Source organism: Macaca thibetana, chromosome 5, assembly GCF_024542745.1.
Source record: "Macaca thibetana thibetana isolate TM-01 chromosome 5, ASM2454274v1, whole genome shotgun sequence".
Taxonomy (NCBI): domain Eukaryota; kingdom Metazoa; phylum Chordata; class Mammalia; order Primates; family Cercopithecidae; genus Macaca; species Macaca thibetana.
This window is the reverse complement of record NC_065582.1, coordinates 160,237,028-160,263,944: the sequence shown is the minus strand read 5'-3', so window position 1 is coordinate 160,263,944 and position 26,917 is coordinate 160,237,028. Positions and strand designations below refer to the sequence as shown.

The window sequence follows — 26,917 nt, the reverse complement described above, 5'->3', positions numbered from 1 at the left end:
AGGCACGAGAATCACATGAACCCAGGAGGTGGAGGTTGCAGTGAGTGAGATCATGCCACTGCACTCCAGCCTGGGCAACAGAGCAAGACTCTGTCTCCAAAAAAACAAAAGAAAAGAAAAGAAATGTCCACCTCTTATACCTGTTGTCAGTATTTAACCTCATTGACTACTCCTTTATTGAAATATTCCTTTGCTTTTGTGACACAGTGCTCTTTCTGGCATTCTTCATTGGTGGAGGGTCTTCTTTGTCTTATCAGTTAGGATTCTTGAGGGTCATTCTCTTCTTCATACATTCCTTAGCAAATACTACAAACTCCCAAAACCTCAGTTACCAATTACCTCAAATCTATATACTTTCTTCTCAGATCTCTCTTTTCTAAACCTCAAATGCAGCTGCTTAGTGCACCTAAGCACTTGTGTATCTCACAAGCACCTCCAATTCAAGATGTCAACACTCTTCCTAAATTCCTTTTTCAGTACCATTGTCCATCAAGGAACCATAGCCAGAAACCTGGTGTCATCCCTAACTCCTGAATATCATATTACTCAATTATATTACTCAATAATTCCTTCTTGATTTAACTCCTAAACATGTTTCACTACCACTCTCATTTCAAAATACCATCATTTCTTGCCTGAATTAAAAAAAAAAAAACTTTCTACCTTATCTTTCTGACTTCAGCCTTGTTCCCTATGAAATCCTTATTATTATTATTATTATTATTATTAATTTATTTATTTATTTTGAGATGGAGTCTCACTCTGTCATCCAGGCTGGAGTGCAATGGCGTGATCTCGGCTCACTGAAATCTCCGCCTCCTGGGTTCACGCCATTCTCCTGCCTTAGCCTCCCCAGTAGCTGTGACTACAGGCGCCCACCACCATGCCCAGCTAATTTTTTTTTGTATTTTTCAGGAGAGACGGGGTTTCACTGTGTTAGCCAGGATGGTCTCGATCTCCTGACCTCGTGATCCGCCTGCCTCAGCCCCCCAATACCCTACTCTTTAAAAAACTGAAATCTAGTGATATGGTTTGGCTGTGTCCCCACCCAAATCTTACCTTGAATTGTACTTCTCATAATTCCCACATGTCATGGGAGGGACTAGGTGGAGATAATTAAGTCATGGGAGCAATTTCTCCCATCCTGTTCTCATGATAGTGAGTGAGTTCTCATGAGATCTGATGGTTTGGTTTTGTAAGGTGTTTCCCCCTTCACTGGGTACTCGTTCTCTCCCCTGCTGCCCTGTAAAGAGGTACTTTCTGCCATGATTGTAAATTTCCTGAGGCCTCCTCAGCCATGTGGAACTGTGAGTCAATTAAACCTCTTTCCTTTATAAATTATCCAGTCTTGGGTATTTCTTCATAACAGCATGAGAATGGACTCATATAGTAAATTGGTACTGCAGAGAGTAGGGTGCTGCTATAGATATCTGAAAATGTGGAAGTGACTTTGGATCTGGTTAATAGGCAGAAGTGGGAATAGTTTGGAGGGCTCAGAAGAAGACAGGAAAATGTGGGAAAGTTTGGAACTTCCTAGAGACTTGTTGAATGGCATTGACCAAAATGTTGATAGTGATATGGACAATGAAGTCCAGGCTGAGATGGCCTCAGATGGAGATGAGAAACTTTTTGGGAACTGGAATAAAGGGGACTCTTGTTATGCTTTAGCAAAGAGACTGGCAGCATTTTGTCTCTGCCCTAGAGATCTGTGTAACTTTTGTCAATTGAGAAAAATGACAAGTCACAATTAGGAGGTTTGTTTGCCAAAGTTAAGGATGTGCATCCTGGAAACAGGTCTATGCCTTCTCCAAAGATGATTTTGAGGGCTCCAAATTTAAAGGGGAAAGAGTGAGATATTGAGAAGTACACAATTTTCATGTAAGAGGTGGGCGGGAAAAATAGTTATTCATGCCTTTGCCTGGCTCAGTGAATCTGCATTTTTTTTTTAACCTAAGATGACACAGACAAATGCAGCGAGGAAAAATGTGGGGAATCTGCATTTTTCCATAAGGTAACCTAGAAAAAAATGGGGCAGGGAAGCAATCAGATATGCATTTGTCTGGTGGGCAGGGAGGTGACTGCACCTGTGAAAATAAGCTATCAATTTACATTGCCATAGTGAAATTTTAACAGAAACACCTTAAGGTAAAGATCTTCCAGCTCACTAGGAATTTCCTTGTGAGTAAAATATGGGGGAGGTGTGTAGCTTTTCATCTTATAATCATCTTTTTTAAGAAACAAAAGGGGGGGCAGTTTTGCATGACCCAATTCCCACCTTGACTTTGCCCTTTAGCTTAGTGATTTGGGGACCCCAAGATTTATTTTCCTTTCACACTTTGCACTTGAGAGAGATGATTTAGGGTAAGTATCTGGTGGAAGAAATTTCTAAGCAGCAAAGCATTGAAGAGGTGACAGAGCATGAAAGTTTGGAAAATTTGCAGCCTGACAATGTGGTAGAAAAGAAAAACCCATTTTCTGGGTAGAAATTCAAGCTGGCTGCAGAAATTTGCATATGTAATGAGGAGCCAAATGCTAATTGCCAAGACAATGGGGAAAATGCCTCCAGAGCATGTCAGAGACCTTCACAGCAGCCCCTCCCATCACAGGCTTGGAGGCTTAGGAGGGAAAAATGGTTTCCTGAGCCAGGCCCAGGGTCCCCCTGCTCTGTGCAGCCTCAGGACATGGTACCCTGTGTCCCATGCTTCAGCTTCAGCTGTGACTAAAAGGGACCATGGTACAGGTCAGGCCATTGCTTCAGAGGGTGCAAGCTCCAAGACTTGGCAGCTTCCATGTACACAGAAGTCAAGAATTGAGGTTTGGGAACCTCCACCTAGATTTCAAAGAATATGTGATGGATATCCAGGCAAAAGTCTGCTGCAGGGGTAGAGCCCTCATGGAGAACCTCTGCTAGGGCAGTACAGAAGGGAAATGTGGATTGGAGCCCCCATACAGAGTCCCCACTGGAGCTGTGAGAAGAGAGTCACCATCCTCCAAACCCCAGAAGCTTGCACTGTGTGCCTGAAAAAGCTGCAGACACTCAATGCCAGCCTGTGAAAACAGCCCTGAGCAGGGCTGTACTCTGTAAAGCTACAGGGGCAGAGCTGGCCAAGGCCATGGGAGCCTACCTCTTGCATTGGCATAGTTAATGCCAGAATGAGTTGAGACTTTGGAGGACTGTTGGAAGGGCATGACTGTGTTTTGAATTGTGAGGACATGAGATTTGGGAGGGGCCAGGGTAGAATGATATCGGTTGGCCATGTCCCCATCCAAATCTCATCTTGAATTATGGTTCCCATAATCCCTACATGTCATGGATGGGACCAGGTGGACATAATTGAATCATGGGTGTGGTTTCCTCCATTTTGTTCTTATGATAGTGAGTTAGTTCTCATGAGATCTGATGGTTTTATAAGGGGCTTCCCCCTTTGCTGGGCACTCATTCTCTCCCCTGTTTCCCTGTGAAGAGGTGCCTTCTACCATCATTGTAAGTTTTCTGAGGCTTCCACAGCCATGTGGAACTGTGAATCAATTAAACCTCTTTCCTTTATAAATTACCCAGTCTCAGGTATTTCTTCATAGCAGTGTAATAATGGACGAATACATCTGATATCACAGCTCTTCTGGTTAAAGACTTTTTAAAATCCTGTATTTGAAACACCTTAACATACTTCCTCTTTTCCCTATGTTTGTACATGTTCCATCTACTTTAAAACAAATCTTTTGTTCTGCCTTTTCCTTCCTCTCTACTCACTCCTTCCCATAGCATTATACATTCTCAAGTCTTTTCTATCTTAGGAATAAAAGTAAATCTTAAACCTCATGTCTTTCCTAGCCATCTCCCTCTCCCTTTCCTTCCTTTCACAGCTACACCTGTGAAACAAAATTCTGTGCTAGACTTAATTTCATTAATTACTTGTTTGTATTAATATGAGTTAAGTAATGCTGAGTTAATCACTTGATCTCATTAATTACTCAGTCAATTGTAGTCTGACATACACCCACCCCCACTATATGACTACAACTACCCTAATTAAAGTCACCAAGGAATAGTGGACATATTTTAGTTCTTATACCTACAGTATTGATATCAGTACCTACTTGATCCTTGAAATATTCTTGGTCTTTACTTTAGTTCATCCTGTTTTCTTAGCTCTTCATTCTCTTTTCTTTGTTTAGTCTCCATTTGGATTTCTCTGCTGGACCTTAAGTGCATGTATTTCTCAGAATTCCATTTTGATCTTGTTCTATACATTTTCCCTGAACTGCCTCATCACAAATCACCTATTCCCTAATGGCTTCAACTCTCTTTTCAATCCAAGCTTCTGTTTAAGCCTAAAATTTTTCATTTCTAGTTGCCTAGAGTAGCAGTCTTCAGCCTTTTTGGGACCAGGGACCAGTTTCACGCAAGACATTTTTTTCCATGGATGGGGGTGTGGGTGGGAATGGTTTCGTAATGAAACTGTTCCACCTCAAATCAGGCATTAGTTAGATTCTTATAAAGACCACACAACCTACATCCCTCTCATGTGCAGTTCACAATAGGGTTTACACTCCTATGAGAATCTAATGCCACTGCTGATCTGACAGGCAGCAATGCTTCCTGGCCCACTGCTCACCATCTGGCCCAGTTCCTATAAGGCCACGGACTAGACTGGTACCATGCTGGGGATTGGGAACCCTGGCTAGAGAACTCCATTATATGTTTCATATATTTCAGATTCAAAAATATATCATATGTCTAAAAGAAAAATATATCATATGTCTAAAAGAAAAGTTATAATCTATACCTCAATATTTTCTACAAGACACGTTGAATTGTCTTTGCACCGTGTTGTTCTCTCCCTGAAATGCCTTCTCTGCCTTTTGTCTACTCATCTTACAATTAGCTATAAACTGTTAGGAATTCTTTGGGTTTTTTCATTTCCCAAGAGTTTATTTGTTTTTCTTAAGTTAAGACGGTGTAAATCTGTGTAAAATACCAAAAAAGTAACTGAAATTAAAATATTCTCTGATGCTAAAAATTGGGCTACTTTGTTTTTCAAAGATTGCTTTTTACAATGATGTTGTATTACTCTTACATATATATACATTACCAGAGCTTATACTAAATAGTCTTTTAAAATATTCTGTTTATATTGGTAATCATTAAATTTTATAGATCCTTATATATTTTATCAGATAAATTAAAATATTAACATAAAAATTTGTCTCATTGATTGTAAGCATATGGTGTAATTCTGACTTTCCTACCAATGTTTTTCTCTCATGTTACATAGATAAATTATACTAAAAACTATTGAAACCAATAGCATAGACTGAGGATTATGGAAACTATTTCAGTCACCAGCTATGACAGTTAACTTGGCCAGATCTCATTTTTTAAATGTGAAAATTCAGAAAAGAAACTAGATATTTCCAAAGTCTCTTTTAGGTCACAGATTCTCCGGTATGTTTTTTTACCTCTAGAATTTAGAATAGATTTTTGTCTAAGCACTGTTATCTGTTTAAAGTCATAGTTATGAATTTATTCATAGCATTTAGATTGTGTCTAATCTTTTAGGAAACCATCTTTAGTTATTCAAATTGGTGACTGGGGATCCTTGTATGAGTACAAATTATTAACTGCATACTCTCCTGCTATTCAGGCAGCAACCAGCCCTATAACTAGTTTAGATGCTTTTAGATCTTTAAGCACTATAATTAATTGGGTGGGAAAATAATGTGTTTTACTTAATTCAGTTTACTATTTGCATCCATTTGGGAGAAAACTCACAATTTGAAATCCACATAAAAATTTTGTTTTGAAAAAATAAAGGGATCATGAGGTATATGATTTTGTCCATGTGTCAATAAAATATACTGCTCAGTGGTTGATAAAGAACAGCTGAACTCTTAAGAACTCTGTCCAAGCTTATGCCTAAGTCACTAGATAACAAAGGTCTTGATTTAGTCTAAAGATCTCTGAGGTTAGGTTACTTGTCTATCTGGATTACTGCTATACATCTATCTTCTAGCCGGAAATATTAAACATCCAATAAAATTTTCAATAAAATATACTAAAAGTTGAGTTAATGTCCTGTACAGGGATGTGGATGAAGCTGGAAACCATCCTTCTTAGTAAACTATCACAAGAACAGGAAAGCAAACACTGCATGTTCTCACTTATAAGTGGGAGTCGAACAATGAAGACACATGGACACAGGGAGGGGAACATCACACACCGGGGCCTGTCAGAGGGTAGGGGATTAGAGGAGGGATAACGTTAGGAGAAATACCTAATGTAGGTGATGGGTTGATGGGTGCAGCAAACACCATGGCACGTGTATACCTATGTAACAATACTGCATGTTTTGCACATGTACTCCAGAACTTAAACTATAATAATAAAAATATATATATATACACACACACTAAAGGTTTAATATTGTTAAGCTATATGATATGTTATTCAAGAGAACAAGGAAAAGTATAAAAAATAATTATTTCTTATGTATATAGTATCTTTGTTAGATGCAAATATCAATAAGTTTTTAAATTTTACTTTATATTTTAATAGACATTAAAAGGGTTATATTGGGGAAAGCCAATATATTTTAAGTAGTTATAATTATGTCATAGTTGTCAAATGACATTAATAAAACTTAGCAGCCATTTGTAATCAAATCTTTAAATGAATTACTGAAAAATAATACAACTATTTCCCCAAACCAATAATAAATTTAAACAGAAACGTCAAAGCTGTTTTCATTAGAATTGGGAGTAAGGCAGTGATTATTCACCAGTATTATTTGTCATAGATTTTGAGGTCCTAGCTGAAGATGTGGAAATGAGTTGGTTTATGTTTGGGGAAAGTAGAGATACAGCCATCTTCTTTGCAGATGATCATGACTGTATACCCAGAAAACCCAACAGATTTTTTAAAAATTACAAACAGAGGGATATGAAATAGATATACAAAATCAAGCCTTTTCTCTATTATCAATAATGAATTAGAAATATAATAGTGAAAAAATACCTCATTTTCAATAGTAGAAACATTAAAATATCTGTAAGATAAATTTAGCAGGACAGGATCCATAGGAGGAAAATTATAATACTCTATAAAGAGCAATAATATTTAACTCTTACATAGCACTTACCCTGTGCCAGATACTATTCAGAGCATATTACATGTATTAATTCATTTATTTTTCACATCAACCTACAGAAAAGTTGCTGTTATTTTCATCATTTTACTGAGGCTCAGAAAAGCTTGTTAATTTACCTAGGGTCACACAGCTGAGCTCTGCATCATTCTTGGGTGGAGAGCCTTAATGTCATTCATAAAAACAGGAAAGTCTTAATATTATAAAATTTGTCAGTTTTTCCAAAACAAATTTATTAGAGTATTAATTTTATTTTTAACTGGATGAAATTATCATAAAGTTCTCATGGAGACTAAATGTTTAAGAATAGTCCGATAAATTATGAAAAATAATGAATGGTGAGTCCATAGATAGATCCAGGTCTAGCATTTTATTTCAATTGCAAATGCATGGTTTATTTAATAAATGATGCTGATAATTGACCATCCTTCTGAAAGAAAACAGACCTTTTGATAACTAGGTACAAGAATAAATTCCAGGTGGATTATAAATAATAAAAAAAATTTAATTGACAATTTTAGAAATAAAATTAGGAAAATATTTGTATAAACATGTGGTGGGGCAGCCTTGCCCAAATCTAGTAGGAAAACCCAAAGCCCTAGAGTACTTTTTAAAAATGGTCAATGTATGTTGGCAAGGAAGTGGAGAAACGGGAACCCTCCTTCACTGTTGGTGGGAATGTAAGTTAGCAGAACCACTGTGGAGAAAAATTTGGAGGTTCTTCAAAATACTAAAAATAGAGCTACCATATTATCCAGCAATCCCACTCCTACATATATCCCCAAAAGAAAGGAAATAAGTATATCGAAGCGATATCTGCACTCTCATGTTTATTGCAGCACTATTCACAATAGCCAATATTTGGAAGTAACCCAGATTTTTATCATTAGAGGAATGCATAAAGAAAATGTAGTACAAATATACAACAGAATACTCTTCAGCCATGAAAAATAGTGAGATCCTGTCACTTGCAACAACATGGATGGAACTGGAGGTCATTATGTTAAGTAAAATAAGCCAGTCATAGAAAGATAAACTTTGCAGGATCTCACTTACTCATGGGAGCTAAAAAGTAAAACAATTGAACTCATGGAGATAGAGGATAAAAGGGTAGTTACCAGAGGCTGGTAAGGGTAGTGCAGGTGCAGGGGAAGTGGGGAAGGTTAATGGTTACAAAAAATAGAACAAGTGAATAAGACCTAGTAATTGCTAGCACAACAGAGTGACTATAATAAAAATAATTATACTTTTAAAAATAACTAAAATACTATAATTTGATTGTTTGTAACACAAAAGATAAATGCTTGAGGCATTTACCCTGATGTGATTATTACACACTGCATTCCTATATCAAAATATCTCATGTAACTCATAAGTATATATATCTACTATATACCCACAAAAATTAAACAGAAAAATAAATTGTCAATCTATACCATAAACCAAAATTAAGTAACACATTTTTGCATTACAAATGACAGTTAATCTTCCTTATAAACAACAAATCTAAAAAATTATTAAGAGAAAGATAATCTAATAGAAAAATAGGTATATGTTATGAATGACAAATCATTGAAATGGAAATTCAAATGGCCAATAAATATATGAAAGGTTCTTCAACTGTATTATGAGTTAGGAAAGTGCAAATAAATACATCGAAATGTTTCTCAAGCATGAAAATGTTTAAAAGAGGTGAGTACATAGATAAAATGTGCTCTCATGTTGCTGGTGGGAATTCGAATTGATTTTTTTTTCTGCGATTAGTCAGGCAATTTGTAGCCCAGTTTAAGATACATAACAGCCTTGGCCAGGCACGTTGGCTCATGCCTGTAATCCCAGCACTTTGGGAGGCCGAGGCGGGCAGATCACGAGGTCAGGAGATGGAGACCATCCTGGCTAACACGGTGAAACCCCATCTCTACTAAAAATACAAAAAATTAGCCAGACGTGGTGTCAGGCGCCTGTAGTCCCAGCTACTCCTGAGGCAGGAGAATGGCGTGAACCTGGGAGGCGGAGCTTGCAGTGAGCTGAGATCGTGCCACTGCACTCCAGCCTGGGCGACAGAGCGAGACTCCGTCTCAAAAAAAAAAAAAAAAAAAAAAGAAAGAAAGATACATATAGCCTTCAGCCTATAATCCTGCCTTTGCCAATTTATTCTGTAGATATAAAAGCATAGTGCCTAAGGATATTTATTACATTATTTGTAGGGACAAACAACCTGAGTATCCATCTGTTCAGGTTGTATGATTAAAAAAATTGTGTCAAATCTATTCAGGGATATGATTAAACAAATTGTGTCAAATCTATACCATAGCTTTAAAAATATTAAAATATATGTAACTATTAAAAAGAATGAGTTAAATGTGTATTGTTTAACAAGAAGGAAAACCATGATATAGCATTAGGTTAGAGAAGCTGAATAATGAGTATGGTATGATTCCATTTCATATTGAAAAACGACAACACAAACGCCCAACTATGATTACATAGTCATATAAGCATGGAGATAGGTATAAGCATGGAAGAATACAAATTACAAATAACACCACAAATACAATACCAAATACAAATAATATTAGTTATTTTGGGACAGTTGAATGGAAGGAAAAAAGATGCTTAACTTTTTCTTTATTTTACTTTAGATTGTTTCACTTATTTTAATGGTCATATATTAGTTTGTAATTTTAAACTTATTTTTAAAAAGGAGCAAACCCCTAAACGTAGCTTTTGCATTACTTTACTTATGCCAACTGGCAGGAATTGATATTTGAATTAGGTGCTGTTTCCACCATTAAGGAGCCTGCATTCTAGCCAGAGAGATGGATTCAGTAGATACAATGGAAGATAAATAAAATAGTAAAATAATTTTGCTTTAGTTAAAAAATGAAAACATCAATGATAACCAATTAAGGCTTTTTAATTAAAATTAAAATTTAAATGACTAAAAATAGCCAGTAAAGGCCCAGATCATTGTTAGGCAAAGAGCACTTTGACTCAAGCCAAAGAACTATGTATTAAACATCTTTTGCGATGTAGAAATCATATTTCAGGAAACATAAAGTCAGATTTTATCCTGGCAAGGCAGCTACATGCAGTAAATATTCCTCCTTATCCCAGACGACCCTATCCCACAACCCTTCTGTGAGGTCAGGAGTCATACAGATCCGCGTGTGCTAAATTTTGCTTTTGGGTTTGAGAGGAGGCTAACGTGCCTGAGAGGTGAAAGGAGGGATTTGGAGGAATATGTGGGTCAGCTAAAGCAACAAGATAATACTTCCATCTCTCGTTAGCATAACTGTTACCCAGTTGATCCCTACCTTCATCCTTAATGCCCCGACCAACTATGAACCTGATGCTTAACTTGATTACTGTCTCTAGTCCCTCCTCCCACTTTCTTTCCTCCCTTATTCTCTCCACTTTCCATTTTCCCTCTCTTCCACTTCTTATTCTCTATTACATTAAACATTAGCCTAATCTCATAATTGTGCAGTTAATAAGATTTTATAATATTATGGGGCCATATTTTTGTATTTATTTATTTATTTAAGAGATTGGGGCTCATTCTGTCTCCCAGGCTGGAGAGCAGTGGCTCAATCATAACTCACTGTAACTTCAAACTCCTGAGCTCAAGCATATGGGACCATATTCTACTATTAAAAGCTGACTTACTTTATATGCTATATGATTGCTTTTACTACCAGGAGTGCTTTGTTATGCTTAAACTTTTTATTTTGTAATAATTTAGGTATTAGAAAGGCAGAATAAAGTAATCCTTCTGAGTTTTTTGTATAGGTTGTGGGGCCAGGTTTCCTGAGGTTAAATCTTACTAGCTTTATGGTCTTGGATAGCAAGTTACTTTTCTCTCTTGGCTTCAGTTTCTCAAGCATAAATGGGAATAATAATCACTTACCTAATTCATTTTGTTGGTTTGGGATTAAATGAGTTAACTCTTGTAAAGTGGGTAAAATAGTGCCTGGTGCCTATAAATACTCAATAAATGCTGTATTTGCTATTAAAGCTAATTTATAGTTAACTTAGCAAATATTGACTGAATGCTCACTAGGTGCCAGACGTCATCCTAAGTGATAGGAGTAAGTATATTTATTGAACATCTACTGTTAGGCATGAGGGTTATAGTAGTGAATAAAACTGAGTTCCTGCCCTTCTTAGTGTTTGGAATGCTATTGATTATTATTTGAATTTGAGGCTGACTTTATAAATGTGATTGACCTTTAATTTTTTTGTTTTACTTTTAAATTTAGGATGTCTTGTATTATGAGCAGCTTAAGACCAATGTGATACAACATGACCTTTTGGTGGACAGTCTAATCTATAAAGTAAGTAAAAGTCAACTTAGTTTTTTCCTTTTCATTAATATCATTAAAAATTGAGATTCTTTAGTATGCAGAGCCTGTACTATGTATAATGATATATATTAACCTTGAAAAATAATTTTAAGTGATTAGATGTATACATATAAAGTTGGTGTTCAAAATTTGCAGTTTCCATTTTATGTTATCTTCTTTCCCTTTGAAGCTGTCTTCATGATTCTTTTTTAGTCCTACTTTTTGATGAAGATAATAAGCATTTCTTATATCTCTAAATTCAGGCTTTCTACACAAACCAAGTAAAAAGGCAACTGAAAAGCAAAACCGGATTATAATATTTTTATCTTATGATTCTTTAGGGCCTACTTGTGTATTCTCTTTATATTGAAGTCCTTTTTAATTTTTAATTTCTTTTAGTTTCTAGACATATGGCTAAGTATATCTCAAGTTTTAAGGTAGAGATACATTGAGATTTTGCCTCCAAGCATCTGATAATCAAGTTGAAAGCTGAGTTAATGCTTTCATCACTGAGCCAAACAGGGTCCGTTTTCCAGTACACAATAGAAAGCCAAGCACCAAATCACTGGGTTTTTGTAGCTAGAAAGGTTTGATCAGATTGGATCCTGCCATGGGGTGATGCCAGGGCTTGATCTGATTGAATCCTGGATACTGCCGTGTGGTGTCCACTTCTTAATTCAGACCCCACTCCTTAGTCCTATCACATAGGTTCCACCTGTGGTTGCATGCTTGGTTAATCTGGGCATGCTCAGGTTACATGACCTTCAACCTGGGGGTCCATGGCAACTAAAAAACAGCTCATAACTGTGTTACATAAAAGTTGAACCAGATTGGTCTGGTGTAGCTAATACTTTATGTGTAATATAGGATACGAATAATTTTGAATTAATATTAGGCAACTTAAAAGTCTTAGATTTTAAATTTAGATTTGAAATATAAGGGAGAAAGGCATGTAATTACAGGTCTCGGAAATGGGGAAAAGAAGATTACATATTGAGGACCTGAAAATTTGTCTGAGTAGAACATGGCCAGGGGTAATAATAACTATTACTAACAAATGAATGCTTATTGTGCCATATAGTATTCCAAACCCTTTACATAGATTACTATTTAATGCCTACAAATACCTAAGAGTAGCAGATACCAACATTTAGGCTGTGAATTATAAATGCGTTGTTTTTCTAGGGAAAAAAACTTGCATTCTGTAAAACTATGCATTAAAAGTAACAGAGCTTATGGGCAAAACAGGGTTGGGGTAGATCCACTCACAATTTTTGCAACTTTGTAATCATAGTACTAACAAAAGCAATCATTGGTAGCCTGGGAGAAGAATCAGACAGCTCAGGCAGGCTGGTCTGGTAGGAGCTATTAAAAATGTGTAAAAATAATAATACAGAAGTGCTAAAATAATGCAAATGCAAGTGGTGCTCTGGGCCACTGGAGCTACTGTTAAGGTGAGCACAAGAGAATAGCAGGGGAGAAATGTTGTGGGCTGGGAGTGTGCCTCTCTGGAGAGGGAGCCCCAGTGCCAATGTCCGTTTTTTAATGTTCTTAAAATGCAACTGTAAAGTCTCATGCCTGTGCAGCAGCAGCTGAGCTAAAGACATTTTTTTTTTCCTGCTGATGGTTATAATTCTCCTCCCTCTGTTCCAACTCCTCTTGCTTAATAAAAATTGCATCTGAACCAATACAATTTCCATGTTATACTAACATCATTTCCTTACCAGCAGCCAGCAACATAGTGACACGTGTGTTGTAACAAAGTAGAAAGTAGTTATTTTGTTATTTTACAAATGAGGAAATTGAGATAAAGAAAGAAATTTGTTTAAATTAACATATGAAGTAGTGAAGCCAAGATTTAGACCTAGCCAGTCTGACTTCAGATCTGTATTCTTAACCACTGAGCTCTACAGTAAGTGGAAATGAGAGTTTAGAGAATACAGTCCTTTGACGGAAAGTCTTGAATCTCACAGAGGTTTTTCACTAGATTTGGATCACAGGTACTATTATTAACTTTGAGGTCAAATTATTATGCTCAGTGGATTATTTTATCAAAAATGTAAGAGATCTTTTGGGCTGTAAGACCATTAGCCTCTTTTCTAGTCAAATGAAAGGAAACTCACATGTGAAAAAGTTCAAAAAAGTAAGAAGTGCTAGGATGAGAGTTCTCTTTGTCTCCAAAATGAATTTCAGTTTGAGTCAGTAAGGAAAATCTGTTCCAAGAAGGAAGTAATTTGTGCCTGAGGAATTGAATAAAACTGTTGATGGCGTCTGTCCTTTGCACATCATGAATGTTTTTAGGAAGATATCTGTCTCTGGTTCTTTTTGACTTAGTTGGGCTCTGCCGATCACTCCAAACATTATTAAAGTCAGCCGTTAAGGGAATGATCACTTAAAAAAAAAATTCTGTTTCATTACAGTTCCCTATAGCAAAGACTTATTTTATTTATTTATTTATTTATTTATTTATTTAATTTTATTTAATTTTATTTTTTTGAGACGGAGTCTCGCTCTGTCGCCCAGGCTGGAGTGCAGTGGCCGGATCTCAGCTCACTGCAAGCTCCGCCTCCCGGGTTCACGCCGTTCTCCTGCCTCAGCCTCCCGAGTAGCTGGGACTACAGGCGCCCGCCACCTCGCCCGGCTAGTTTTTTGTATTTTTTAGTAGGGAGGGGGTTTCACCGTGTTAGCCAGGATGGTCTCGATCTCCTGACCTCGTGATCCACCCGTCTCGGCCCCCCAAAGTGCTGGGATTACAGGCTTGAGCTATTTTAAATTTAACTGAAAACAAGATGGAATTCTTTTAAAGGTTAAAGGAATGAATGGAACAAGGCAATGTTACAAAATCCGTGATCAAATAGCTCAAACAGTCTACAAAATTCAACCAGGCTGTTGAGCAAAGTAGCAATCAGGGGAGGATAGAAAGTCATAGATGTTCTGAGCCAATGATGTTGTGAGTATGGAACATCATCGAACCCTCCCTAGGCTAATTTATTAAATGGTTCTTTTTTTTTTTTTTTTTTTTTTTTTTTTTTTAACAAACTTGCCTTATATCCATGTATTCTATAGTTTTCAACCATTTACTATAATCTGATAATTTATACTAGTGTTTTTCAACCTTTCTTCATTATCACGCTCCTGGAGAGAAAGATTAATTAACTTATCTCTAATAAGAAAAAGTAAATAACAAAAAATAAGATTTGGGTGGGTAGGGGTGAGCTCTGGTCTGCCACGTATCATTGTAATATGTAAAATTTGTTGACCTCCAAGAACCAGTTTTCATGCCCCCAAAGGCAATAGTATCCCCCTGCTGAGAATGCATGATCTCTACTTTTGTCTAGGTTGTCTTCTGACACAGAAAGCTGGACCATTTCTTTCTCCTTAATCTGTGTAATTACGGTTTTTTCAGACTTAGCACACATTCGCTACCCCCAGAGTCATCTATGACTCCATCCTCCCCTGATTACTACTTGGCTCAACAGCCTAGTTGAATTTTGTAGACCGTTTGAACTATTTGACCATGGATTTTTGTAACATTTCTTTGTGATTTTCCCATGTTTTTACTGTCTCGCCAGTGAGATTGTAGGCTTCTTGATGATAAACATTTTTTTGTTTGTCTTCTTTTTTGTTTGTTTGTTGAAGTTTTGATTTTCGTATCCTTCATCCCAGCCAATCAGTACTTGTTGAATTGATTATATATTGGGTCTAAAAGCATGGTGTAGTTTACAACTGGAGTTTTTGGATACATGTAAGGTTTGAGATGTATATTTACTTATAAATAGATGAACACTATTATAAGTAAAAGGACTTTTGGTGAATTTTTTTAAAAAAGCTTTCTGGATATCTACTCTTTATCTGATACTGTGCTAGGCATTCACCTATCCTTTCTGAAGTAGGCGGTGGTGTCCTTATTTACATATATGGAGATTAGGCTCAGAGTTACTGACCAAAGTTATACAGCTAAAAGTAGTGGAACTGATTTCAAATCTTAGTTAAATCTGTTGGAATTTCATGTTCTTTACACCAAAGCACACAAGCAGCAAGTTCCAACTCTGGACATAATACTCAGAAACAATCCTGGGGGAATGTTTTAGTTTGTTTTTCTAGACTTTTGTTCATTTGTTTGCTTGTTATTGGAGAGGGGTACCTATATACTGATGAATTATATTACAGGAAAATATAATTAATTTCTATTAATAATTTTATCATTTTTATTTTTACTCATCAAACATGTATTGGGTATTTAGGTGCTAAGCACTGTGGTGGTACTACATATACAAAAAACATTTAAGACATTTGAGCTCAAAGTGACTAAAGTCTCATAGGGAGACTCATAGAAATCATTAAGGTAGACTCAAATCAGAAAGTGAGAATAGGAATATATTTAAAGAAGGAAACTAATATGCTATCCAGGGGAAGTCAATGAACTGGCCCTTAAACTCATAATGCAGAAAATCAATGTTCCTGCTCTCTCACTAACAAGTGGTGACTTGCAAGTGAATAATCACAAAGGCATGGAAGATATTTGGTCTTTTGTGGGAATGGCAAGAATGTGGACTTCAACAGTGATATTGGAACAGTAATTTGGGGCCAGGTTGTTATGATTGCTTCTGGATGTTATGCTTGCATCCACTTTTCTTTTCTAGCTTTAAGCCATCTAAATATTAGATTAAAAGGAGATAAAATTGAAATAAATATTAAAGAATTACTAATGGGACCTTAAATGAGGAATTTGAGGTGAAATAATGTGTCACATATATTAGTTCAGTAAATATAGCAATGGTAAAATCTAATCTAATCACAATAAAATAATAAATTTATTGTGGTAATGCTTCTAAATACTGATTGTATGCCTTACTACTACAGACAGATCCATTTGGGTTCTTTTCAGTACTGTCTACTTTTAATTATAGGATGTGAAGTTGACAGCAAGCAATGATGATTATTATTTTGTATTTGAAGATTATTTATATCAGGTAAGTTTAAAAATTAAAATATATAGTGTTCTTGTTTTAGTTTCTCTAAATCATGATACTTTAGGAGATATCTCTGTTGTTGACTAAATCCTTTTGTAATCCATGGCATGCTTGTCAGATGAAATGTTCTAAGTTTGGGATAAGATTACCTTTTGTTTTTACTGTGAAATTAGATAGGAGAATAACAGTTCCCAATTGTTTCTTTTTGTCATATGTGGTACAACAAGGAGGTATTGGCAGGTAAGTTTTCTATCTTTGTTATTGGCACAGATGCTTAAATCAGATGTCAAATTCATATTTAAGCCATTCCAAGATGTTTGGAGAAAGCATTTTGCATTATATTTTTAAAATTAAAGATATTGAATAAATAATGTTTCAAAATAAATTTAGAGTGTCATGATTATCCTTTGATCATTTCATTTGCTAATATTGTGGATGCTTGGATTCTTACTTTTTCACATCTACTAGGATAAAATCATTTATCATAAATAGAAATGTAATTTATATAGAATTGCCTATATGATATTCTTTTTTAAAAGATTATACATACATATTAATAATTTGATTTTGAATGAATGTCAATACAAATGTCATAGAGGAAATACATATATTCTACACAGCAATTTCTGCTCGATTAAATGTAAGTTGGTCACCGCTGTTTGTATGAGCAGGTTTTCGTTTGATAATGGTGTTGTGGTGTATATATGTTTAAGAGAGAAGATAAAGTTAAATAAGTATCTGTCAAGAAGATTTATCATATGTTCCAAGAGCTAAAGTATAAAGACTTTATAAGATTTATTTATAAACTTAAAATTTTAAATAACCCCAGAAACAATTTTAAGAGATTCCTGTGATTTCAAATGCATAATTAAATTTTTTTTTTAAATAGTAGACTTACAATTCCATTTTAATATACAGTTAGTTATTAATTAAAAGTTAGAGAATACAAAAATCTTCTTCTAAAAGTTTGTTTGGGTAGCTAATATGTAGCCCTGTATCTAATTCTTAGTACTCAGTAAATTTTTGAATATACAGGTATATCTCACTTTATTGTGCTTTATTGTGTTTCACAGATATTATTATTTTTACAAATTGAAGGTTTGTGGCAGCCCTGTATTGAGCAAGTCTATCAGCACCATTTTTTTCAACAGCATGAGCTTTTTTCATATTTCTGTGTCACATTTTGGTAGTTCTTTACAATATTTCAAACTTTATTATTATATCTGATTTAGTAATCTGTGATTAGTGATCTTTGATGTTACTACTGTAATTGTTTTGGAATGCCACAAACTACACCCTTAAGATGGCAAACTTAATTGATAAATGTATGTGTTCTGATTGTTCTACCAACTGGCCATTACCCATTTATCTCCCTTTCCTCAAGCCTTTCTAGACCCTGAGACACAACAATATTGAAATTAGGCCAAGAATAACCCTATGGTGGCCTTGAAATGTTGAAGTAAAAGGAAGTTACATGTCTCTGACTTTAAATCAAAAGTGAGAGATGATTATGCTTAGTGAGGACGGCATGCCCAAAGCCAAGATAAGCCGAAAGCTAGGCCTCTTGCACCGAACAGCCAAGTTGTAAATGCAAAGGAAAAGTTTTTGAAGGAAATTAAAAGTGTTACTCTCGTGAACACATGAGTGGTAAGAAAGGAAAACAGCCTTGTTGCTGATATGGAGAAAATTTTAGTAGTCTGAATAGAAGATCAAACTAGTCATGACATCCCCCTAAAGCAAAGCCAAATCCAGAGCAAGGCCCTAACTCTCTTCAACTTTATCAAGGCTGAGAGAGGAGAGGAAGCTGGAGAAGAATAATTGAAAGCTAGCAAAGGTTGGTTTATGTGATTTAAGGAAAAATGCCATCTCCATAATTTAAAAAGTGCAAGGTGAAGCAGCAAGTGTTGATGTAGCAGCTACAGCAAATTATCCCTGTCTAGCAAAGATCATTGATAAAGGTGGCCGCACTAAACAACAGATTTTTCAGTGTAGGTGAAACAGCTTTCCATTGGAAGAAAATGCCGTCTAGAACTTTCATAGCTAGAGAGGAGAAGTCAGTGTTTGACTTCAAAGCTTCAAAGGATATGCTGACTATGTTGTTAGGGGCTAATGCAGCTGGTACCTTTAGGTTGAAGCCAGTGCTTGTTTACCATTTCAAAAATCCTTGGGCCCTTAAGAAATATGCTTAATCTACTCTGCCTGTGCTCTATAAATGGAACAAGAAAGCCTAGATGACAGCACATCTGTTAACAGCATGGTCTACCTAATATTGTAAACATATTGTTGAAGCCTACTATTCAGAAAAAAAAATTCCTTTCAAAATATGACTGCTCATTGACAATGCACATAGTCACCCAAAAGCTCCGATCCAGATGTACAAGGAGATAAATGTTGGTTTCACGCCTGCTAACATGACATCCATTCTGCAGCCCATGGGTAAGGGAGTCATTTTGACTTTCAAGTCTTATTTAAGAAATACATTTTGTGAGGCTATATAGTGTCATAGATAGTGATTCCTCTGATGGATCTGGAAAAAGTAAATTGAAAGCTTCTGGAAAGGATTCACCAATCTAAATGCCATTAAGAACATTTGGGATTCATGAGAGGAGGTCAAAATATCAACATGAAAAGGAGTTTGGAAGAAGTTGGTTGTAACCTTAATGGATAACCTTGAGGGGTTCAAGACTTCAGTGGAGGAAGTAATGGTCACTGTGGTGGAAAAAGCAAGATAATTGGAATTAGAAGTAGAGCCTCAATATGTGACTGAATTTGCTTCAATCTCATCATAAAACTTAAATGAATGAAGAGTTGCCTCTTGAGGATAAACAAATAAAGTAATTTCTTGAGATAGACTCTACTCTTGATGAAGCTACTGGACACATTGTTGAAATGACAACAAAGTGTTTACATTATTACTTAGTAAAACAACAGCAGGGTTCAAGAGAATTGACTCCAATTTTGAAAGTTCTACTGTGGGTAAAGTGCCAACAAACAGAGAAATATTTTGCGAAAGGAAGAGCCTATCAATTCAACAAACTTTATTGTTGTCTTATTTTAAGAAACTGCCACAGCTGCCCCAATGTTCAGCAGCCACCACCCTGGATCAGTCAGCAGCCATACACATTGAGGCAAGACCCTCTACCAACAGCAAGGTTACAGCCTGCTGAAGATTCAGATGGTCATTAGCACTTTTTTCAGCAATACATTATTTTTAAATTATGGCATGTATATTTTTGGGCATATGTTGTTGTACTTAGTAGACTATAGTGTAGTATAAACATAGCTTTTATACATGCTGAGAAACCAGAACATTTGCATGATTTGCTTTATTACGATACTCACTTTATTGTGGTGGTCTGGAACTGAACCTGCAATATCTCCAAGGTATGCCTATATAAATAAAATTAATTATTCACTTATACAATAATACTAGTTTGCCAGTAACCTCTGTACTTCAGAAATACAGAGTGGGAATTATCAGTTCCTAAATGGTGGTCTGAGAGAAACTCCACAGAACCATCCTCAGCAGGAAACCGTAACTAGTGAAAACTATTTTTTTTAAAGTATTTAAAGTCTCTGGTAATTATCCTAAGGTTACATGAAAAGTCAGCAAACAAGAAAACATTTATTTGAGAAAAGCTACTAAATCTCGGTAAAAATAATTTGTGGCCCTTGAGTCATGAGCTGCTTTTTGCCTCCCCTCACCCCCAGATTAGCGTAACAGAAGCTTCAGTTCAGTCATGTGTGGCCAGGAAGATGGGGCTCCGTTTCCCTCCAGCTTCTAGTCAAGGGCTAAGTATCTCCATAGGAGGGGCAGATGGCCAGTATTTCTTATCTCCCTCAGCTCCATGTTGCAGATGCTAAATTCTAGAGAGTACCATCAAGAAGTTGTCAGATTCCTTCCCATAGGGCAGAGATCTGGTCCAAAAGCTCTGACTCCACTCAGCAGGCCAAAAATACTACGGCCTCAACTGCTTTCACCTCATTTTGTTTATAGAGGGGAGAGAGGTTCCACATCAGAAAGACAAGCTGAGAAGACCAGAGGCTACCACCCTCACCAGTGTTTTCTCACAAAGCAGAAGTGTCACTCCAAGAGAAGTAGGCCACTATCCCCAACCTGGCTCCAGGGCAATGACTCAGAGATTTTGGCCAGAATGGGAGACAGCCTTAGCAACAGTAACTCTGAAGCTCTCCTCAAAGAACTAACTTTATATGGAGTACGGGAAAGTTCCAACGTAGTGGGGCTCTGAACAATTAAGATTTTAATGGTAAACACTTAAGAATTAAGAGTAACAAGCTAAAAGCGTAGCAGCTGGTTTACCAGAGAAAGCCAGAGACAGAGATAGCTAGGAGGAGTCCTGATGGGATAGGACAAACCTCAAAGACTGGCCTCAAAAATGACCTCATGAAGGACCCTACGTTTAATTGAATCAGACTGTGGTACAATTTATGCATGAGGACATTGTTGAAAACAGTAGAATAATCAGCTGGCAATTAGAGGAAACTAATATCTGGCTATGATATCGAGAAAGACAGAAAGCTTAACACAGAGATCAGGGGAAGAGACCAAGAGCCCTGCTAAGTTAGCTGGGCTTGGTGGTGCGTGCCTGTAGTCCCAGATATTCAGGAGGCTGAGGCAGGAGAATCGCTTGAACCCAGGAGGTAGAGGTTGCGGTGAGCCAAGATTGCACCACTGCACTTTAGCCGGGGTGACAGAGCAAGACTGTCTCAAAAAAAAAAAAAAAAAAAGAGAAGAACGCTGCTAAAGCCAGTTCTCACTGAAGGATGATTGTATGTATGCTCAAGGCTGCATACTCTGAGGTACATCAGAAGCTTCATACTTTGGGAGAAACAGACTTAAATGAAATATTTCGACCAAGTCACTAAACAAATAAGCAAATAACAATCATGAGCTCCAGCTGGTTGTAAGATGGCCTAGATGTTGTACTTAACCAACCAAAACTTCAAAGCAGCCATTATAAATATATTCAAAGAACTAAAGGAAGCTATGCTTAAAGAAGTAAAGTAAGGCCAGATGCAGTGGCTCACACCTGTAATCATAGCATTTTGGGAAGCTGAGGCAGGACAGTCGCTTGAGCCCAGGAGTTTGGGACCAGCCTAGGCAACATGGCAAAACCTTGTCTCTATAAAATAGAAAAAAGTTAGCTGGGTGTAGTGGCATGTGCCTGTTGTCCCTGCTACTCAGGAGGCTGAGATGCGAGGATCACTTTTGCCCAGGAGGTCAAGGCTGCAGTGAGCTGTGATTATGCCACTACACTCCAGCCTAGATGACAGGTGAGACCCGGTCTAAAAAAAAAAAAAAAAAAAAGAAAAGGTAAAGTAAGGTGTGATGACAATGTCTCCTCTAATACAGAAGGTTTTAAAGAGATAGAAATTACATTTTTAAAGTACCAAACCGAAATTCTGGAGTTGAAAAGTACAATAATTGAAATGAAAATTTTATTGGAAGGACTCAAAAGTATATTTGAAAAAGCAGAGAAGAATCAGTGAACTTGGAAGACATCAAGAGAAATTATGTCATTCAAAGAACAAAGAAAATAACAAACAGAGCCTCAGAGAAGTTTAGGACAACATGCTCACGAACAAATTTATAACAGGAGTATCAGAAGGAGAGGAGAGAGAGAAAGGAGCAGATGTATTTGAAGAAAGAATGGCTGAAAATGTCTCAAATTTGATGAAAAACATTAATCTACACATCTAAGAAACTCAACAAACTCAAAGTAGGATAACCACAGATATCCATACCCAGACATATCATAGTCAAACTGTCAAAAGCCAAAGGTGATGAAAGAATCTCAAAAGTGCTGAAATAAATATTTTTTTCTTTTATTTAGCTCATGTTTCAGTAGTTCTGTCCTCAAATATGTTTGCGGCCTTAGGCAGTTCACCAGACCTCCATGGGCCTTCATATTCTTATCATTCAGCTGAGAGTTTAGACTAAACTGTCTTTATGCAGATCTCAGAGGTACAAAAAAAGTTTATGTGATTTGCCATAAAAGAAATGATTAAATTTTTCCACAAAAGTATTGATTACAGATTGTTTATTCTTTTTAAATGTGGATTTTAAAATTCTTTTATCTCAAGAGTTATTAGTTACTGGAATGTTATCTGTCAAAAGTTTTATAATTTGTTATGCAGGAAAATTCTATTGGTTTTGTCCTAAAGAAAGAATAGCTTTATTGTCTTTAATCTGTGGGTGTTTTATTACATTTCTTTACTATTACTAAAAACTAAATTGACCTTCCTATTTATCTCTCTTGCTGAATGCTGGCCACCCCACCTTTAATCCATGTTCTACAGTAAAGTCAGAGTGGTCTTTTAAAAACACCAATCAATTCATGTCACTTGTTTGATTAAAACCAAAAGACCCAAATTTTTCACAAGAGTCTACATGACCCTCCATTACCTGGCCCATTTCTCCAGATGAATTGTTCACTTCTCTGCCTGACACTCTGGCATTCTGTATTCCAACCATCCTGATCTTTAACTTCTTAAGTTCACTATACTCCTTTCTGCCTCAGGGCCATGAGACCTGCAGTTCCTTTTATAAGCAAGACTGTTATCCTCCCGTCTTCATCTAGTAAACTCCTATTTTTACTTCATTTCTCAATTTTGGACTTAACAGACAAAAACTTCAAAGCAGTCATTATAAATATATTCAGAGACCCAAAGGAAACCATGCTTAAAGAAATAATCATTTACTCAGATACACCTTCCCTAACTAACCCCTCACTCACCTGCACAAACACATACAAAGCCATGGCTATCTAATATGTGCTTTTAAAGTGCCATGTAGTACTTTCCATACTTTTTGTTTATAGTACTTATCATAGTTTATTTGATTATTTTATAATTGTCTCTCCCAGGTAAATTCTTAATTGTTTTGGTCCTTATTGTTAATTCCAATGCCTAGTGTACTACAGATACTGAGTAAAAATATTCCTTAACCTCATGTACTTGTTTTCATTGATGGGGTTATCTTTTTCATTATTGAGAAGGAAGCTTTCTTCTTTTATCTAAAAGCTTAATATTAGCAATTTATAGGCTAATGGATATTTTACTGTCATTTTATGGGGCTCTAGATTTCCTTAGATTTTAGTATAGTTGTAATGAATCCTTTTTTATGAACTGACTCATAAACAGATTAGTTAATGTCACACAAAGATATAAAACAAACAAAACCACATAAACTAAATATCTACCACTTGACAAAAAGTTGACCAACTTGCTAAAAGCTTTTGGTCCTTCTTATGCCATTTTGATCCAGAACATGAAACTGTTGTGACACCAAACATATGAACACATAAATTATAATATCAGCCAAACACCAATAATGGCATGACTCATAGTAATCTGTGACTATTCTACTTCAGTGTGTGGGTAGAGAGAGTGTACATTTGACAAGTTTGTACCATTTGGTCACCAGAGATAAGAGGATTGCCATTTTTAAGTTACAACTACAAAGCCTCTTTGGTGGTGGTAAAAAGGGGCTTGACAGGTAACAAATCTGCCTCATTTGGTAAACAGAATCAGTGAGGGTATCTGTTTTCAATGAGAGCAGTAACAAGTTCTCCAAATAATGCCAGAACTAACCCTTAAGGGAGCATTCATTTTTATCTTTTCCACATGTAAGTGACTTATATGTGAGAAAACTTCTAAGAAAACTTGTAAGTAACTGAACTAATAAGTGGATGCATATTTTGAGAAAAAGCAGAATGAGCATCAGTAAATATTTATTGATCCACCTCTGATGAAACCTGTGTTGGTGGGGACATCTGAGAGTGTTGATGAATGCCAGTGACTCTGATAGAAAAAAAATATTGATCCTTATACTATGTATAGATGATATCACCTTTGATGGGCTTACATTCTAGTTAAGGGGGCGGGACATGAACATACAAAATATTCTGAAATTGTTTTAAAGTGTTTATGTAAAGCATTAGGTGCTAAATCAGTATCACAAACAGTAAGTGCTATAAGAGTATGCTTTAACCTTTATTTTCCATTTCTATTAATATTTTAGTCCAAATTGTATTTTTTTAGATTTTACATAATTTTTTCAGTCATAGGTCTCATGACTTCTCCTGCTTTTAGTACTTTGGAAATCATTAAATAAGCCTCTGTTAAATGCTGTAGTAAGAACGCTTATCACAAGGTCTATCCTCTTAATACCTTTTTAAGTGTACAGTATAGTATTATTAACTATAGGCACAGTGCTGTACAGCAGATCTTTAGAATTCAGTCATCTCCCATGGCAGAAACATTATACTGATTGAATAGCAGCTCCATATTCCCCCTGCCCCCTAGGCCCAGCAGTCACCATTCAATTGCTGCTATATGTTTGACTGTTTTAGATACCTCATATAGTAGAATCATGTAGTATTTGTTCTTCTGTGACTGTCTTATTTCATTTAATATAATGTTCTCCAGGATCACGTTGCCTCATGTAACTCATTTTCTTCTTTATATTGACTGAATAATATTCCATTGTATTGTATGTACTACATTTTCTTTATCCATTCATCTGTCTAAATAAGCTTTAATATGGATCTCTATCCCCATGACATAAATAGATGGATGATTACAACATCTAAGCATCTCTCTTTGGGAATTATGTAAAAATAAATTTTGCTTATATGGATAATTACTAAGAAAACACTTTCATGGTGATGCTTTTTAGTTTTTCATTTTACAATTAGTTTGAATTATTAGAAATATATTTTAACTCCTAAAAACGTATGTAATTTTATGCATTGTAAATATTCTGTTTTCAGAAATTGAGTTCTGTTTTTTCCTCTCAGAAAAAAATTGTGTGTGTGTGTATGTGTATGTGTGTAATAAGACAGAAGAAAGCCTGTTCTTATCATTAATTACAGGCATTCCTTTAGCAAAGCTGCCTAGCAACTCTTGCTGTATAGGAAAATCGCCAGTGTATAGCAAATTTAGTGTTCCTGGCCATGTTCTTGGTCATAGCCCATTTATTGGATTTTGTGACTACACTGCAAAATTAGATGTCATGTGGCGTTGCTGTGTTTACATACAGATGAGAAAATATCCAATAATCCTTCTTTAAAGAAAATCTGGGCCTATGTTACAAGAATATGCAGGCACTTGTTCCCAAGTACCTCATGTTAATGTTACCTAAAATTTTTTTTTTTTTTTTGAGACGGAGTCTCGCTCTGTGCCCAGGCTGGAGTGCAGTGGCGCGATCTCCACTCACTGCAAGCTCTGCCCCCCAAGTTCACGCCATTCTCCTGCCTCAGCCTCCAGTGTAGCTGGGACTACAGGCGCCCACCACTGCGCCCAGCTAATTTTTTGTATTTTTAGTAGAGACAGTGTTTCACAGTGTTAGCCAGGATGGTCTCGATCTCCTGACCTCGTAATCTGCCCGTCTTGGCTTCTCAAAGTGCTGGGATTACAGGCATGAGCCACTGCACCCGGCCTGTTACCTAAATTTTATTGGCAACAATGCTGAATATTATAGAAATAATGTTTTTAGTAATAAGCCTTTAGTATTCCAGTGTTAAGTTAGTTTTTATTTTGCATGAAATTCTTAAAGTACCCACTTTTAAGTGTTGTAAGTTTTAAATTATGTCAGAGTTTCAAAATGTATTCAAACAGAAGACAATTCTTATGTAATGGAAGTAAAGTGAGTAGTTTGACAATACCATTTTCAGACTCCAATACTGAATGGAATTTTCACTAACTACGTGAGTTAACATATTGTCCAAAGTATATAAAATATTCATAGGAAGGAATTCATATGTAGTAAAAGGGAAGACATGAAGATTTACTCTTTCTGTTATATGACAAATCTTCCATCATGTGCTTGGTTTATCTGGCATATACTGAGTAGTAGTCCTGAGATACTGAAGTGTGACATAGTTATAGATATTTTAACGCTATTGAATGGAATTTAAAATGTCCAGATGCATCAGATATTCTTTGTTCATGTATCTAGTTAGATTATTTAGTGTATGTTCTGATATAGGCACTGTGTTAAGTGCTAGCAAAAGAAGATATTTATTAAGCTCACAACTTAGTGAAAAATGAAGAGAAAGACAAATTCATAGTTATAATTTGATAAATCCACCAATAGAAATATATATAAATTCTATGCAAATATAGATAAAGGGAAAATAAATTCTGGGAGTGGTACAGAACTCAGTGATGGCTTCAGAATAGAAATATAATATTATAAGAAATGAATTTTATTTCAACTTTTTGAGGAACTACCGTACTGTTTTCCATAGTGACTATACCATTTTATATTCCAGCAATAGTGTACAAAGGTTCTAGTTACTCCACATCATCGCCAACATGTTACTTTCTCTTTTTTTGATAGTAGCCATCCTGATGGGTATGAAATTATGTTATCTTATAGTTTTCATTTGCATTTCCCTAATGATTAATGATATTGAGCATCTTTTCT

The 26,917-nt window shown here is 36.0% G+C and overlaps 1 protein-coding gene and 1 non-coding gene across 4 annotated transcripts in view; both read left to right on the top strand.

Moving 5' to 3' along the window:
- Positions 1 to 26,917, top strand: part of TBC1D19 (TBC1 domain family member 19) — a 156,856-nt gene that overhangs the window by 81,545 nt on the left and 48,394 nt on the right. For all 3 annotated transcript variants that reach the window (XR_007725721.1, XM_050790699.1, XM_050790700.1), the window contains 2 exons: positions 11,408 to 11,482; positions 16,402 to 16,464. Coding sequence is in view for 2 of the 3 variants with exons in the window: in XM_050790699.1 (XP_050646656.1) it covers positions 11,408 to 11,482; positions 16,402 to 16,464 (138 nt within the window). In the remaining variant the exon portion in view is untranslated. The remainder of the gene's footprint in view (positions 1 to 11,407; positions 11,483 to 16,401; positions 16,465 to 26,917) is intronic.
- Positions 24,222 to 24,301, top strand: LOC126955858 (small nucleolar RNA SNORD74). The gene has a single exon (XR_007726144.1). It is a non-coding gene; the product is annotated as a small nucleolar RNA SNORD74 (small nucleolar RNA).